We start from the raw sequence: 16,084 nt of genomic DNA, 5'->3' as shown, positions 1-16,084 counted from the left end.
CAAAGGAGGTAGATGCCACAATGATATAACTCTCTCCACTGTTCTCTGCACAGTCAGGACTATCTACGCGGAATGGAGTAACGTTGAGATCTAGAATCTCATCTCCAATATCTACATACTTGTCGTCAAGATCAACTACACTTACACTCTGGCCGGCCATATACGGGCCTGGAATCCTGTCCGGATCGAATCTGGTCCTTTCCGACGAACTAGACCCTGATCCACTTGAGGAGGAGGTCCCTCCCGAGGACGATCTAGAGCCTGCCTCTGAACTAGAACTACCGGACATCAAGAAAGCAAAAAAAAGTAGAAAAGAGGATGAACTAAAAAAGAATTACCGATCTGAATGAAAAGGCCCCGAGCTCAGTGACGACGACCCGAAGAGGCCGAACAAAAATGAGAGGAAAATGGAAACAGAGGAAGAATGAGGTTTCAACGCCTCTTATAGACTTTAGGCAGTTCCCATTCACAAACCTCGGGTTGCCACGTGCCCAGCATTAATGAAGCAGGGCACGAACTACAAGGCGACTCGACACTTCAAATATATATATATATATATATATATATATATGTGTGTGTGTGTGTGTGTGTGTGTGTGTGTGTGTGTGTGTGTGTGTGTGTGTGTTTAAATGATGGAAAGATGGGGAGCGTGGAGAAAACTACCAAGTATGGTAGTTCTTCCAAAATTCTGGTCGTCCGTCCAAAATTCTGGTCATCCAAAGCCGTCCAGGATATGACGCGTTCCACTCGACGACAAAATTTTGGTCGTCCAAGGCCGTCCAGGATATGACGCATTCCACTAGACGACAAAATTTTGGTCGTCCAAGGCCGTCCAGGATATGACGTGTTCTACTAGACGACAAAATTCTGGTCGTCCAAGGCCGTCCAGGATATGACGCGTTCCACTAGACGACAAAACTATGGTCATCCAAGGCCGTCCAGGATATGATGCGTTCCACTAGACGACAAATATGGTCGTCCAAGGCCGTCCAAGATATGACACGTTCCACTAGACGACAAAATTCTGTTCGTCCAATGCCGTCCAGGATATGACGCATTCCACTAGACGACAAAATTATGGCCGTCCAAAGCCGTCCAGGATATGACGCATTCCACTAGACGACAAAATTCTGGTCGTCCAAAGCCGTGCAGAGGCTTCAGCCGGGCAGGATATTTCACTTCAAAATCATGATCGTCTTAAGCCGTGCAGAGGCTTCGGTCGGACATGATATCTTACTACAAAATTATTGTCGTCCAAAACCGTGCAGAGGCTTCGGCCGGGCAAAATATCTCACTTCAAAATCCTAGTCATCCCAGGCCGTACAGAACCATTGGCCAGGCAGAGCATATGCAGCTGTAGACACCCCATTTTGATCGGACCCAAGTTCGCTATGCTTGGGCAAAACCCCATCCAATCATCTCCGCCATGTTTCGCATTTTTTCCGTTAAGTGTTGAGAGAGATTATTCATAAGAATCCGAGCAAAAGAGAATTTGGATCCGTTTGGTGGGCCCGCCTTGAGCATTTGTTTAGATTTGGATCAAACAGGGGGGCCCGCACATTGTTTTAGTGAAAAATGAGTTTTGAACTACTTCGATCCAACGCCTAAAGATGACCATCAAGAGAACGGTCAAAATCTCAGAGAAGTCGTTTTAACAACCAATTTTGTTACGATCATCAAGTTGAGTTATTCAGATAAGCCTACAGAAATGATTTAGAGGGGCGCAGCCAATCTACATTATGTTGCATCAAATGAACCAGTTCAGACCATTCTATCGAAATAATTTGGGTCCACATCTATTCCATGTTGAGGCCCACCAAACGATCCGAACCATTCTTGAAAATGATTTTTGAAGTTGTGGATCGTCAAATTGATGGTTGAAATTATTCTAATTAGAATTAATTTTGTGGCACAACTAATTTGCAATATGGATCATCCAAATGGATGGTTTAGATCATCCAATGGGAGAGACTCAGGGGGCCCACATTATGAGTGATCCAAGCCTATCACTTGATAGCCAATTATTTGAATGCTTCAGATCATCCCATAGAAGAGATTTTCGAGGGTGCAACCAACTTACATTTCAGCCCATCAATTGTACAGATCAGATCAGCCCATTGAAATAATTTAGGAGGACACAACCTGCCTAGGTTGGGACCCATCAATTGGATGGTCTGGATCGTCATAGAGGAATGATTTAAGGGGGCGCAATCCATATAGGCAATGGCATATTGCTTGGACGGTCTAGATCATATGGCAAATGATTTAAGAGAAGAAAAGGGTTGCTTGTACAACACTTCATGGAGGGGTATTTTATTAATTAAAGCTAAATATAAAAAAAAAATTTGTTGAAAGAGGGCACACGGTTTTGAACATGGGAATGGGTGTGGTGTTGTTTAAAATAGCAATTTAAAAAAAAGAAAAGAAAGAAAAGAGAAGCATGGTGATTGGAAAGGTAGTATTTTTCTTCTTCCCTTGCATGGAGCCATACGGTTTTCAATTTGAGAAATAGTATAATGATGAGTGCATGCTTAAAATATCAATTTTAAAATGATTGCATCACATTTGCTAAAATAAAAAATTGCTTTGCAAAATGTGGATGGCATCTTCTATACACTATTTAGGGAACAACTAATATTTTATGGAAAGAGGCTTTGATTCTTAATTGAACCTACCCTTAATTGAAGGATGGAGGAGAGGGATAGAACAAAAAGAGAGAACTCATTCTCGTAGGGAGAAAACAGAGGGAAGGAGATAAAAAAAAACAAAGGAATTCCCACTCCCTCCTACCTTAGAAAAATTTGATCCCCTTCCCACTTGCATATGGCCTAACTGGGCTCCCTTCCATTCCTTAGCATAGCCCGAAACCCACTATCTCAACCGATATCCATTAAACCCTCTACCACCATCTCTTCCACCTTCATCTCTAACACCAAAACCCTCTTCTTCTACTTTATTCCATAACAGCCACCTGAGCTACCCTCTAATTTGGAAATCTGCCCCAACCCATAACCGTGCCTCTTCTTCTTCTACTTCCGACTCCTACCTCCGGTCCTCCACCATTTTGTCATCACTAGGGGGCTGATTGAATCCGGCAAAAAATTCACAACCCGATCTAACTCCGGCGAGACTCCGTGCATCTGGTAATCTCTATTCACAGCGACTACTTCATCGTTTAGTCTGCTGCACATATTGGGGTATGTAGGGTACTTGTGCATGAGTTATTCTCATATGTATGGACTGTTTATAACAGATTTCTGCTGCATGTATTGGTTTGTAGGGTACTTGTGCATTATTTGTTCTCATACGTGTGAACTGTGTATAGCAGATCTATAGGGAGGACTAGTTGTTTGCACATCATTTCAGCTCCTATTTCTGTGTATAAAAATCAGTTTATTCACTTCATTTCAGCCCCACTGTTTTAGCACAATTCTGTCCATGGTTCCCCTCCCGAATCAGTCCCAGTTCTTTCACAACCCGGTCCATGTTGCTGCCCCAGGTTTGCACCCTATTGCTACCTCCGTTTCAGCACAGATTCACCTCTATTTCAGCCTCATTGCTGCCCTTGTTTTAACATAAATGCTGTCCATACTGCTGCTCCCTGTTTCAGCACAGTTTTCACCCATGATTCACCCCATTTTTAAGCGCATCTCTGCCCCAATTTGAGGCACGATTCTGCCCACAGTTCGGTCCATGCTGCTGTCCCAGTTTTGGCACAAATCTGTCCCTATATTCAGCCATGTTTAGCACAAAAATCTGTTCACAACTCACCCTTGTTTTAGCACAAATTATGTCCCCACTTCAGTCCATGTTGCTGCCCTTGTTTTGGGATAAATTCATTCCATGTTGCTGTCCCAGTTTTGGCACAAATCTGTCCCATAGCTCAGCCTCGGTTTTATGCACATTCCTAAACACATTTCAACCCCTGTCTTAAGCACTATTTAGCCCATCAACCAAACTCATCTCATTTTATTCCACCAATTCAGTTTTATGTCCAAGGGGTGAATAAGTCACTGGTAATGCATTCGTTTACATATTTAGTTTACTACACTGGTGTAAGGGCTGTTTGTTAACCCACTGGAAGTTCGTTTTTATTGTGTTTGAAAGGAAAACTGTTATCGTTCATCTTCATTATCTTAAACTGACAAGTACTGTATCTCCTTTCCATTGTGCTTGAACTGAAAATCAAAATCAAGGTCGGTCCATCTAGAAACTTATATTGTGCCTGTCCTTGAGTGATTCACTTTGTGATTTCCACGGTGTTGTCAAATGAGTTTTGGTCCTATGCTCTGCCTTTAATTGAGAATTGTGGAATGGTTTTGCATGCATTTAGGAATTCGTTTTTCTCAGTGGCTAATGTATGTATGTCTGTGTGCGTGAGTGTGTGTTGTGTATATATGTGAACATATGTCTGCGTATATATATATGTGTGTGTATGGGTGTGAGTGAGTGTGTATTCTCCTAGGTATGGTGATCTTTGCTGTCCAGTTATGAATTTTTTCCTTTCTCGACCTCAAATACTCAAAACTTTTAAAAAAGCAAACATATCAATCTTGTAGATCTCGTCAAGCCGGTCAGTTCGACATATGGCGGCCCAAATTTGGCCAAAAGACGAGAGAGTTATGCTCGTTTAAAGTTTAGTCCATAATGATATTTTTGTTCCAAGTGTTTTAGAAATTATCGTGTCGAGTAATTTTTGGGCTGCTTCTGATCGGAATTGCTCAAAAATGTCAACTGGAAAAGTGTTTGTTATAATGTTTCCTAAAACTGTCTTATTGAGCAAATGTTTCCATAAATGCTTTTTAATATGTCAAAAACGACTTGCAAGCTTCATTTTTTTTAAACAAACTGTCATTTCTGCAACAGCAGCTTGCTGGCCATTTTTAGGCTATTCCAGATCTATTTCGTCCAAAGCCATACAAAGAAAAAATGTTCTTCACAAGATTTTCTAATACTTTGTCCTTGAGTGAATTTTTCCAGAAGCGATGTTTTAAGTGTCAAAACTGAGCCCGAACTTTCAGTTAAAACGCTAATATGTCTTTTAATGGCGATGGATCGGAAGAGGCCATTTTCCGGACACTTCTGGCTAGATCCGAACAAACTGGTCAACTGAGAGAATGTCATTCATGCTGAGATCTACAATTTTGATTGGTAGAGTTTTTGATGGTTTTGATGTTTGAGGGGTCTAAAAGTCAGTTCAAAGTTGCACTTTTAACATTATATGTCATGATTGTGCTATTTCTTGAAAATCATGGACAATATGAGCTCTATTCAATTTTAATGAGTGTTTGGGATGTTTTGAGCTTGGTAACAAGTTTTAAATCATATATTGAATCATTCCCATGACTTGTTCGGCATTTTTGACCATTTTTTGTGAAAATTACATGTTGAGTGGAAATTTCACCTTTTCTTTTTTTTTTTTAGATTGCTTTGAGCCTATATTGATTCTAATGCTTGTATTGGGATATGATGAGCATGCTAGCAAGTCATAAATCATATATTGAATCATTCCCATGATTTGTTTGGCATTTTTAACTATTTTGGTAAAAATTACATGTTAGGTGGAAATTTTACCTTTTCTTTTTTTTTTTAGATTGTTTTGAGCCTATATTGATTCTAATGCTTGTATCGGGGCGATGAAGGCGCTAGCCCAAGCCCATCCTTAGGGGACTTGCTCAGTCCGAGTAGCATACCCCTCCTTTGTATATAGGAGACTTGTCCAGTCTCATTCTCTTGCTTAACCTCCTCTTTGTGTGTCGTTTGGTTTTGGGAGAACACCCTACTCGGCTTGGCAGCATACCCCTACCCTTATGGGTATTGGGTTGCACATTTGTTGCACCCTAGGGCTAGGTAGCTGTCCGGCCCGGTTGGGTGTTTTACCTTTGCCAAATATGCACAGGGTCTCTTATTCCTTTTTACGTCATTTGTGTCTCGGAGACAAGCCTTGTCTCCTGTAGAGAGTTTCTCCTTTAGGAGGCTTACCTAGCCTCATGTTAGAATAACCCTTCCTCCTGGCGAGTCTTTGACTCATTTTTACCCCTTTCTTGGTAGTGTTTTTAGTGAGTCTCTGACTCATTTGTGCTCTTCTTTTTTAGTGTGTTAGTTAGTAGTTCGCCTTTAGATTTGTTGTCATTCATCCTTGTTTGAGACTAACTCAGTCATATAGAGCCTTCCCTGCTTGGGATCTTAGATTGTTTTCTCTGTTCTTGGGACACTTCTTTACGTGTTGTGGTTTGTCTCTTTGAGACGCTTGTTGTTTGTTCGGGGTTTCCCCTTTTGATTTAGGGCTTTGCCCTAGTTTGTGGTTATGCTTGCGTGTTCCCTTGAAGGGTGAAAACATTTAAGAATCTAAGAGCATTGGAAAAGCTTTAAAATCCAAAAACATTAGAAATTTGAAACTCAAAAACATTTGAAAACTTTAAAAATATCAAAAACATTGGAAAACATAAAAAAACCTTTAAAAAAATCTAAAGTGTTGAGTGTTTCTTTTATAAGCGTAGTTTGAGAGTTCGTTTCGAACTACGTTGGCTTGATCCTCTCCCATGAGGTACGTAGTGCAGCTTGGGATCCATGTCCCAAGTCCAGCCAAACTTTGTAAATAAAAATGCTTTAACCCTTCAACTTTAAGACCTTGTTTTTAACAAAAATCTTTCTCTAGAGTTAGGAGTTTGTCCTAGATAGAGAGTTTTAGAGTTAGGCGTTCGTCTTTGATTTGTTGTGTGCTTGTTTGTGTTTGTTTTAGAGTTAGGGGTTTGTCCTAGCTAGGAGTGCCTCCGTCCGGTTAGTTGGCGATTCACATCGCCGACTGATGACTAGGTCTTGGATACGTTAGCAATCCTATTGTTTTCCTTAGGGCACACAGCCTAGTTACACATAGGTTGTAGGAACCACCTGCATTAGCTTAGGGCTAACCTGCATTTAGTTAGGACATATAGGGAGTCCTAAAATCTACAATTCACTGGAATTTAAATAATCGTACAATAAACTTTAATAATTAGTCCGGTCTTTTAGATCGAGTCTAGGATAGAGGTCTAGGTGTCTTAGGCATCCTAGCTTAGAATAGGTACGAAGAACTACGTTGCCTTGATTCTCGTGGAGGCGGGGATACGTAGGCTTCTTTGGATGAATACCAGACCATCCGAGGACTCGGGCTAATAATTTAGAGTCTTAGGATTTGTTGTATGGTTATTATATGTTTTGATGTGTTTTCTTACTTTCTTGTACTGATCCTGTACCTTTAGCTATAGCTTGCATGTGTTTGCACATCAGAATTTAGACACCCATTAGGCATGTCACTCATAACCTAGCTATGCTTAGGTGACACATCTTTCATTTTATTTTATGTGTGTTTATTATTTCATCCCCGAGTCATGCATGATTAGGTAGACGTTCACTCGGGGATATTTGTTCCCATTTCACATGATTTTTACCCAAACTTCTTCGAAGTTAATGAAAAATGGCATAAGAGACCAAGTGTTCGCACTTGGGCGAATTGGGGGCGCCTAACCCCTTCCCCATTCGTCATCAGGCACGGACCCTTTGTATCTCTGGTTATCCATTGCAAACAGAGCATTTGTTTTGGTTCCATGGCATGTCCATGGATGGCGACTCTGAGTTTATTTTAGGTATGTCTCGGTTTCGAGCCCTGGCTCCGGATCAAGACATATCTCTTTCTTTTTATATCGCCACTCGAGCTATGCTATGAGGGTGGCATCAGTTTCGAGAGTTCCTTGGCAGAGCTCTCCTTCACTTTGTGGAGATCTTAGAGGATTGCAGGAGGGATCTCGCGTCCCTCGGCATCGTCCTCAGGATCGGGGTCCACAGATTGGCGACTCTGCTGGGGAGTTCTTGAAACATTGCCTAACTCTATAAAAATGCCATTTTTACAAACTTCGGAGAAATTTGAGCTAAAATCATTTTAAATGGGAATTCTATCGTTAGAATCCAGGGGCACCAGATAGGTGCGTAATTAAAACAAGGGATTCACACACTGCACATCATATGTTATCATATTGTTTATTCTTTACTTATTTCATTGTTTTTCATTATTATTGGCTCCACGGGATAGATTGAATGCGTGCCCGACTGGGATGTCATTACACCCTGATGGTACTGTTGAATCTATTTCCAAGCTATGCGCCGGTGCTGCAGCCGTAAACACTGGGCGTACTTGTGTTTACAGCAGCCGATGAGCAATGAAGCATACTATGTATAACATTGGGCGTACTTTTGTTATACATATTAAGTATGTTTCATACGCATAGTACCCATTAGATTGAGTCCGGAGCCCTATTTTGTTTGATATATTATGTATATACTTACTGACTTAGTGAAACCTAACTAGGAAGTACCCGTGTTTATATAAGTATATTACATTCATATAAGGTCGAACATGTGTTGCTCACACATGTGGAGCCTAGAGTTAGGAGCTTTGTCCCATTTGTAGACTAGGGTAGCTCATTTTACATGGCTACAACACGGTCCTAGTTCACTCATCAGTCTGTCTTGAGTCGAGACTTCCTTGACTCCGCTAGATTAGAATTAGGGCTGGTGCCCCTGGTTAGGATTTGTGTGTATGTATATATGCCTATATATACTGATTATGTATATTAGGGTTCTCCTCTTAAGTTAGAGTTCCTTATTCATTTCAATTGGTTATATCCATTCGTTATTCGGATTTAGATCTAGTCAATGGCTTTTGCTTGCCATATCCTTGACCTGGTTTTGTCCTTTGATCTGTTGATTATAGGATTTGACCCGTTGTCATATATGCTCTCACCTTTGGTCGGTCCTTCATTTGGTCACCTTTCTCTGGTAACCATATTCCGAATTTATCCTACCACCGTTGTTCATATACCTTTAGTTGAGTTGTGGGAATCCTTTGTCTAGCCGTTATGCTGCCGGATTTTATCCAGAATATTTTGAGCATGATCGCTATCTCTTTGAATTAGGAAAACCATGAGTTTGCCTTACCTTGACTTCCTTGTATAGCCGTTGTGCTGCCGAATTTTTCGCAACACATGTTGAGCATGATTGCTATCCTTTGGAGTCAGTCTACTTTGTCTTGATTCCCATATATACATTGTTCAGTAGGATTAGATCCTTACCTGTTTTGTCTTGAGATCTGGCCGATAGCTCGTTCGCTGTCCTTATGACCATGGTCTAGCATGATTGATCCTCTTGATCGTACAGTTAATGGTATTCATCACCAGATTTAGATCCGGTTTATGACCTACTTCTGTCATCTTATGGCCGTGGTTTATTTTTCTGATCTATTGGCTACCTCTCATCTTTGATGAAAAATTCATTTTCACAGAGTTCATCTTTTTAATGAAATTGATTTTCAGATTACCCTGGTCATTTGTCTATGCAAAGTTATCCCCATTCTCTCCTGATCTTTGTCCTATCTGAATTTTAGGTCGGATCATGGCGAATAATTTGTTAGACAAGTGGATAGCTGAGACTGTTAAATCTTTTCCGTTGAGATGTGAAGAAAGGAGTGTGGCCGAGCGTTTCATCAGTTCTTTTACCCATCTGAATAGTCGTGGTATAAATTGGAAGTTTCTTCAAGCAGCTGCTGGATTTTGGGACCCTGTCTTCCATGTCTTTCGATTTGGATCTTTTGAACTTTGTCCTGTATTTGAAGATTGGTGTGCCTTGCTAGAGCTTCCTCCTGAGGGACTTTGGATCCGACCTTCGAGCATAGACTCTCCTCATGATCTCTTTCGCAGATTATTCGAAAATAAGGTTGTGAAAACTCTGCATTGCTTAACAGAGAGAAATGTGCAATTTCAGACCCTCATTAAGTTGTTTTCCAAAAACGTCGATCCTACTGACTCCCGTTTTCAGGAGTGTCGACGTAATGCGTTAGTCTTTGTTGTCTTTGCACGCCATGTCCTTCGCAGAGACTCTAGTGCCGCCCCTTTCACTTTGTTGGCGATAGTAGATCAGATAAATGAGGGGAGAAATCCTGTCCCTACAATGCTAGCCGAAACCTTTTATGGCTTAGACCTCATTGCTAGTAAAAAGGTGCAGGATAATTTTTTCGGATGTGCTAAGCTGTTATATGTGTGGCTATGTGAGAAACTCACTATCCTTCAGCCACAAAACAACATTGAGTACACTCTTAAGAGTTTTCATTCTTGGAAGACAAAGGTTAAGCAATCTCAGCTTAATGAATGGCGCCATTGGCTGCAGAATGTAAGGGAAAACCAATTTCATTGGGTGAGTCAATCATGTCCACAAATTATCACCAGCACCTACCCATACTCATTTGTTTATCTTATGGGTTTAGAGAAATCATCTTTCTATGCACCTTTGTGCTTCCCTTGTCAGATTACCGCACACTCTTGTACTCCTAAGGTTATCACACCACCTAGCTGTGAAAACCTTACTCCTGATCTCATTGCATCCATAGTAGCTGCTTGGAGAGACAAAATCGCGGAGAGGAGATCTGCTTTCGCATCTAAACTTCGGAAGGGAGAAATACTGGAGGAGCCTGCAAACAAGAGAGCTCGGATCGAAGAGCTTTGAAGATTCCTTTTCATGAAATTGTCATTTTAATTTCTTCAAATTTCATTGTAAATGGTTACTTTCATCCAATTGTTAACAAAGACTAATGTTTTGATTGTAACTACATTTTGACTATTGATCAATGGAATAGCATTTATGTCTTTCTCTTATCTTATTTGGTACAGAATACTTTATCTCAATGCTTATCGTTTTAATTTAGTATGTTAATTTCCAATACAGGATTCTAAAATCGAGCAAACATCGCTCCCTCAGGTGTCAGTCAACCTGCATGGTCTAGACAGTCAACCACGTCTAGACTCATTCGTCAATTTGAACCGTTAACCTTACCTGAACAATCTGCATCCTCTTTATCTGAATCATCTGAATCCCTAGAGTCTGTCCAAATGGCTGAACCCAATGATGCGCTAACTAAAATTCAAGAGATGATGGTGAATCTTACCCGGGATATGGCCTTTATGAAAGAGGAGATGGCCCAAATGAAAGCCCAGTCTAATGAAAAGGTCTCTACTTCTAGAGCACCTACGGTTCAACCCCCTCCCGCTATACCGGCAAATCCGAGCCCTGCAAATTTGAACCACCCTTTCATTTCACCAGTAGACGTCGACCTAGAGGAAGGGCAGTATGCTGAAGAATATTGCATTCCAGATGTGGCCCGATATAATAAAGAAAAACAGGTAGCTGATCAATTGGAGAAGCTGACAAAAGAAATGGAAGGCTTGAAGCATCAAGGCCCAAAGCAGTTCGATATATCTGAGCTGATAATGTCTCCGGGAGTCACCTTGCCCCCTAAATTCAAAACCCCCGATTACGACAAATATGATGGGACTGGATGTCCCCGGAATCATATGAGGTGGTTTATTGAGATGTCGCAGCAGTGTGGGCTATCTCCTGAGCAAATGGCCAGGGTCTTTCCAATGTCTCTTACTGGGGTGGCGAAGAAGTGGTTTCTACGTCGAAAGCCCGAAGAGGTGAAGACCTTACAAAGCATCTCCAACAAATTTGTAGAGCAGTTTTCTATGGAAGAGGGGATAGAGGTTACCAAAAGGGATCTCAAGCAGTTAAAGCAAGGTCCTCTGGAGACCTTTACTTTTTTCATCCGTCGTTGGCGTCGAAAGTCTGCCCAGCTAAGCGAGAGGCTATCAGAAGAAGATCAGATCAAGCTGGTGATCAAGGGTTTGTCGCCGCAGTATTTCCATTTTTTGTCCCCTCAGCATTACACCGATTTTGACCATCTAATTAAGACTGGGACGAGGACTGAGGATGCAATAGCTAAGGGTCTGAGGGCCAGGCTCCCATCAGAGATCAGGGAAGGAAAGAGACCCGTGGTCGCACAGAAAGAAGTTGACCACGTAAACTATGTTCGCCCGGAGGCCAGGACTGTAACAGAGGTGGCGAGACCAGCCCCAGCCCCAGTAGAACAAAAACCTCTGAGACACTTTGATCCGCTCCCATACCCTTTACCTCTGATTCTGAAAAAGTTGATAAGGGATAAGAAAATCAGGCTACCTGAAATTAGGCCAGTACCTAACCCGTTACCCCCATATTGGAGAGCAGACCAGTATTGTGAATACCACAGAAATTCGGGTCACCTCACTGAAAGATGTCTGGCCTTAAAGCATGCGCTCCAGACTATGTTAGAGAACGGAAAGCTTGAGGTGGAAAGGCCCAATGTAACTCGGAATCCCCTTCCCAATCATCGTGCAATTCCTCCTCCTGCGACGAATGCCATTTTTGTCGAGGAGCCAGTTCTTGATCCATCCATTCTCATTTGTGCAATCACTCCTGATGAACCTTATATTCTAAGATTTGATCCTGAAGAGATCGAGGAGATGGAAAGAGAAAGGTCTTATGCCCTCTGGAGGGGGAGCACCAGCTTGGCAGAGGCGTCCTCTCCATATGTCCTTCGATGTGAAGATGTCGAGGCAGAAAAGGAAACGCCTTATGTTCTAAGGATGGGTGATTTTGAAGAAGAGGAGGTAATTGAAACTCCGTATGTTCTGAGAATGGATGCAGATGATTTGCTTCTGTTAGAAGATCAGTGTGACGAGCTTCGTCATGTTACCAGGGGTGGCCGTGTGTTCAAGCCCGCGGAATTGAGAGCAGAAAACCCTGCAGAAGCAGTAAGAGCAGCTGAGAATCAGGGGCAGAGTAGGCCGAGTGCAGATGAGGAAGAAGATAATCTGTTGAAGCAGCTGAAGAAGACCCAAGCAAACGTTTCCATTTGGGGCCTACTTATGTCTTCGTCTAAGCACAGGAAGGTTGTACTCAAGGAGTTGAATGCTGCTCAGGTGTCAACTGAGATCACTCCCGATGAGTTAGTAAGCCTAGTCGCGGTAACTAGGACTTCCAAGGTAATATCTTTCACGGACGATGATTTACCTCCTGAAGGGAGTGACCATGCCCGTTCACTCAAAATTACTGTGATCTGCAACAAGAAAAGGGTACCCGAAGTGCTAGTCGACAATGGGTCCGCTCTGAATATTTGTCCTCTAAGTACTGCAGCAACTTTGGGCTTCGGGCCCGGGGATTTCATTCCTTCTGAGCAGGGTATATTAGCGTATGATGGCACCCGGCGAGATGTCATCGGAACCCTGGCCACTGAAATCCAGATTGGAGGAGAAGACTTCGACATCGAATTTCAAGTATTGGACATTAAGGCTTCTTTCTTGCTGTTATTGGGTCGACCTTGGTTGCATAAGGTCGGAGTTATCCCTTCTACCCTTCATCAAAAGTTGAAGTTTGTTCATAACGGCAGGGTAGTGACTGTAAAGGGTGACCCGGACTTAGAGATTGGGCAGATTTCACAAGAGCTAGTAGTTGGGAAGGAAGCCGATGTCAGCTTGACAGGTTTTTCACTGGAGGTGTCGGTCATATCCATGAAAGAATCCATGGGCGAGGAAGTTTTCTTCTTGACTAGCACCAACTCGAATGTAGTCAGGATGATCCGTAAACAAGGTTATATTCCGGGCGCAGGGCTGGGCAAATATCATCAAGGCCCTACTGAGTGGCCTGTGATCAGAACTTTCAATGGTCTCTTTGGCCTGGGATATGAGCCGACCGAGCAGGAGGTCAAGGAAATGAAAAGATACATGCTGAAATGGGCCGAGTGCCGCCGCCGGGGACTAGAATTGCCTATGGGATCAATCAGTCTGGTCAGAAACGGCATTTTCAGAAAAGAGGGGGCAGATTTTCCATTTTGCGGGTTTGCTGAGCCATGGACCGATGATGTGACAGGGCAGAGGTTTCCGGGTTTCGAAATATTCTTTAACCTGGAGTTATCAGAAGCGCCAATGAGTGTTCGGATTACTGAGGAAGCATCGGAAACTGATTGGGCCGATGTTTTAGAGCCGAGCTGTCTGAATGTCATGTTTCAGATTGAATATCCAGTGGTTGGCGGTGAGACCGAAGCGTCAGAGGTGGCAGTGATAGGCAGAGATGCATTCATTCTGAACCCCGCAGAGTTAATCACCCCAGCCGAGGGACCCTTGACCAACTGGACCTCCCAGGTTTTACCTCGAGTAGTCTTTCAGTATAGTCCCGTTTCCTCAAAAGAGTCAGTAGTCTCTAAGTATACGTCTACTTCCCAGTCTGATATTGAGTTTGTTTATTCTAACGATTCTTTTGATGCAGGTACCGTAGAAGTTGGATCTGGTTCCGGAGTCGGTGACAAGTCTCTTTCTAATAAGGTCGAGTCCAAGAGTACTTTAGATGATGAGTTTATTTCTTCAACTGCACATATGCCAGCGTTGGTTGAGTTCAATGTTGAGTTGTCTGTTGAGTCTTTGAATACATCGTTAAAGTCCAATGCAATGCCTGCTGTGGGCTATTCCATTCTTGATGTAACCAATTCTATGAATGAAATGAAAGACTCTTTTACATACATTCCTGTTTCTGTTTCTCCTGTTTCCATTTCAAGTACTGAATCTGCTCTTAAAACTGATAATATTAATAATGATAATCAAGATTCCTTCTCTGATGAGGATGCCGACGAAACTCCCCTTGAAATCAAACATATGATTCAACAAGAGGAGAGTCGCCGAGCAAGACCGCTCGAAGAGGAAATTGAAACTGTAAATATTGGTGACGAAACCTTAATTCGGGAAATACGAATTGGCAAAACTTTATCTCCCGAAGAGCGTGAGGAATTAATCACTTTACTTAAGGAGTTCAAGGAGGTTTTTGCTTGGTCTTATGATGACATGCCGGGATTGAGCGAAGACATTGTCCAGCATCGATTGCCTCTAATCCCTGGCGCAAAGCCAAAGAAGCAAAAACTTCGAAAACTTAAAACAGAATGGGAGTTAAAAGTTCATGATGAAGTTAAAAAGCTATTGGAAGTAAAATTCATTCAAGTTGTTGAATATCCAGAATGGCTAGCGAATATAGTGCCGGTGCCCAAAAAGGACGGAAAGGTCAGGATGTGTGTGGACTTCAGGGACCTCAACAAAGCAAGCCCGAAGGACGATTTTCCGCTTCCGAACATTGATCTTCTGGTGGACAATACCGCTGGTCATGCTCTGTTATCTTTTATGGATGGGTTTTCAGGATATAATCAGATTAAGATGGCTCCAGAAGATATGATCAAGACAGCGTTTACTACTCAGTGGGGAACTTACTGTTACAGAGTAATGCCTTTTGGGTTGAAGAATGCAGGTGCTACTTATCAGAGAGCTGCAACTACTCTTCTTCATGATATGATCCACAAAGAAGTCGAGGTCTATGTAGATGATATGATCGTCAAGGGAAAGACTCAACCAGAGCATACTGTCGCTTTAAGAAAATTCTTTGAAAGAATCAGAAAGTATCAGCTTCGTCTAAACCCCAGCAAGTGTGTATTCGGGGTTACTTCAGGAAAGCTACTTGGATTCATGGTGAGTGAAAGGGGAATCGAAGTAGATCCTCAGAAAATCAAAGCGATTCAGGAGATGGAACCGCCGAGGACCGAAAAGCAGATCCGAGGTTTTCTCGGGAAAGTTCAGTATCTGAGACGGTTTATAGCTCACCTGACCATGACCTGTGAGCCTATTTTCAAGCTTCTGAAGAAGAATTCATCGAAGAAATGGACCGAAGAGTGCCAGGTGGCTTTTGAAAAGATTAAGCAGTGTTTATCCTTACCTCCTGTTTTATCCCCAGTCATCCTGGGTCAGCCATTATTGTTGTATTTGTCCATCACAGATACGACGATGGGTTGTATGCTTGCTCAGCAAGATTCAGGGTCAAAGAAGGAAAGGCCAGTATACTACATCAGCAAGAAGATGCTAGAATACGAAGTGAAATATACAATCTTGGAGAAGACCTGTCTAGCATTAGTTTGGGCAACTCAGAGGCTCCGGCATTACTTGTTATCAAGTAAAGTACTTCTGCTTTCACGAATGGATCCGTTGAAGTATCTGTTTGAGAAGCCTGCTCTTACTGGAAGAACCGCAAGGTGGCTGTTATTGTTATCTGAGTTCGACATTACTTATGTCACTCAGAAGTCTGTTAAAGGGCGGGTCATTGCAGAACAGTTAGCTGATTCCCCTGTGGAAGAGAATGCATTCCTAAAGGTTGA

General features: G+C 42.3%; 1 protein-coding gene across 2 annotated transcripts; it reads left to right on the top strand.

The window, feature by feature from the left end:
- Nucleotides 1–1,385: 1,385 nt before the first annotated feature.
- On the top strand, nt 1,386–14,415 carry LOC143854910 (uncharacterized). 2 transcript variants are annotated; one of them, XM_077365045.1, is made up of 3 exons: nt 1,386–3,143; nt 10,753–14,039; nt 14,164–14,415. In XM_077365045.1, the coding sequence occupies exons 2-3, from the start codon at nt 10,917–10,919 to the stop codon at nt 14,170–14,172; spliced, it is 3,132 nt and encodes a 1,043-aa protein (XP_077221160.1). In that variant the 5' UTR covers nt 1,386–3,143; nt 10,753–10,916; the 3' UTR covers nt 14,173–14,415. The 2 variants fall into 2 exon arrangements, with proteins under 2 accessions (XP_077221160.1, XP_077221159.1); XM_077365044.1 differs by having other exon boundaries at nt 1,386–3,197.
- The last annotated feature ends 1,669 nt before the right edge of the window (nt 14,416–16,084 follow it).

Source organism: Tasmannia lanceolata, unplaced genomic scaffold (genome assembly GCF_043159265.1).
Source record: "Tasmannia lanceolata isolate RefF3 unplaced genomic scaffold, GAP_Taslan_0.1 ptg000020l, whole genome shotgun sequence".
NCBI classification, from domain to species: domain Eukaryota; kingdom Viridiplantae; phylum Streptophyta; class Magnoliopsida; order Canellales; family Winteraceae; genus Tasmannia; species Tasmannia lanceolata.
Note: the sequence above shows the minus strand (reverse complement) of the source record. Positions and strands in the feature narration are given on the sequence as shown.

Excerpts from the sequence above, each read along its gene's own strand:
- LOC143854910 (XM_077365045.1), top strand. The coding sequence starts at position 10,917 with ATGGCTGAACCCAATGATGCGCTAACTAAAATTCAAGAGATGATGGTG.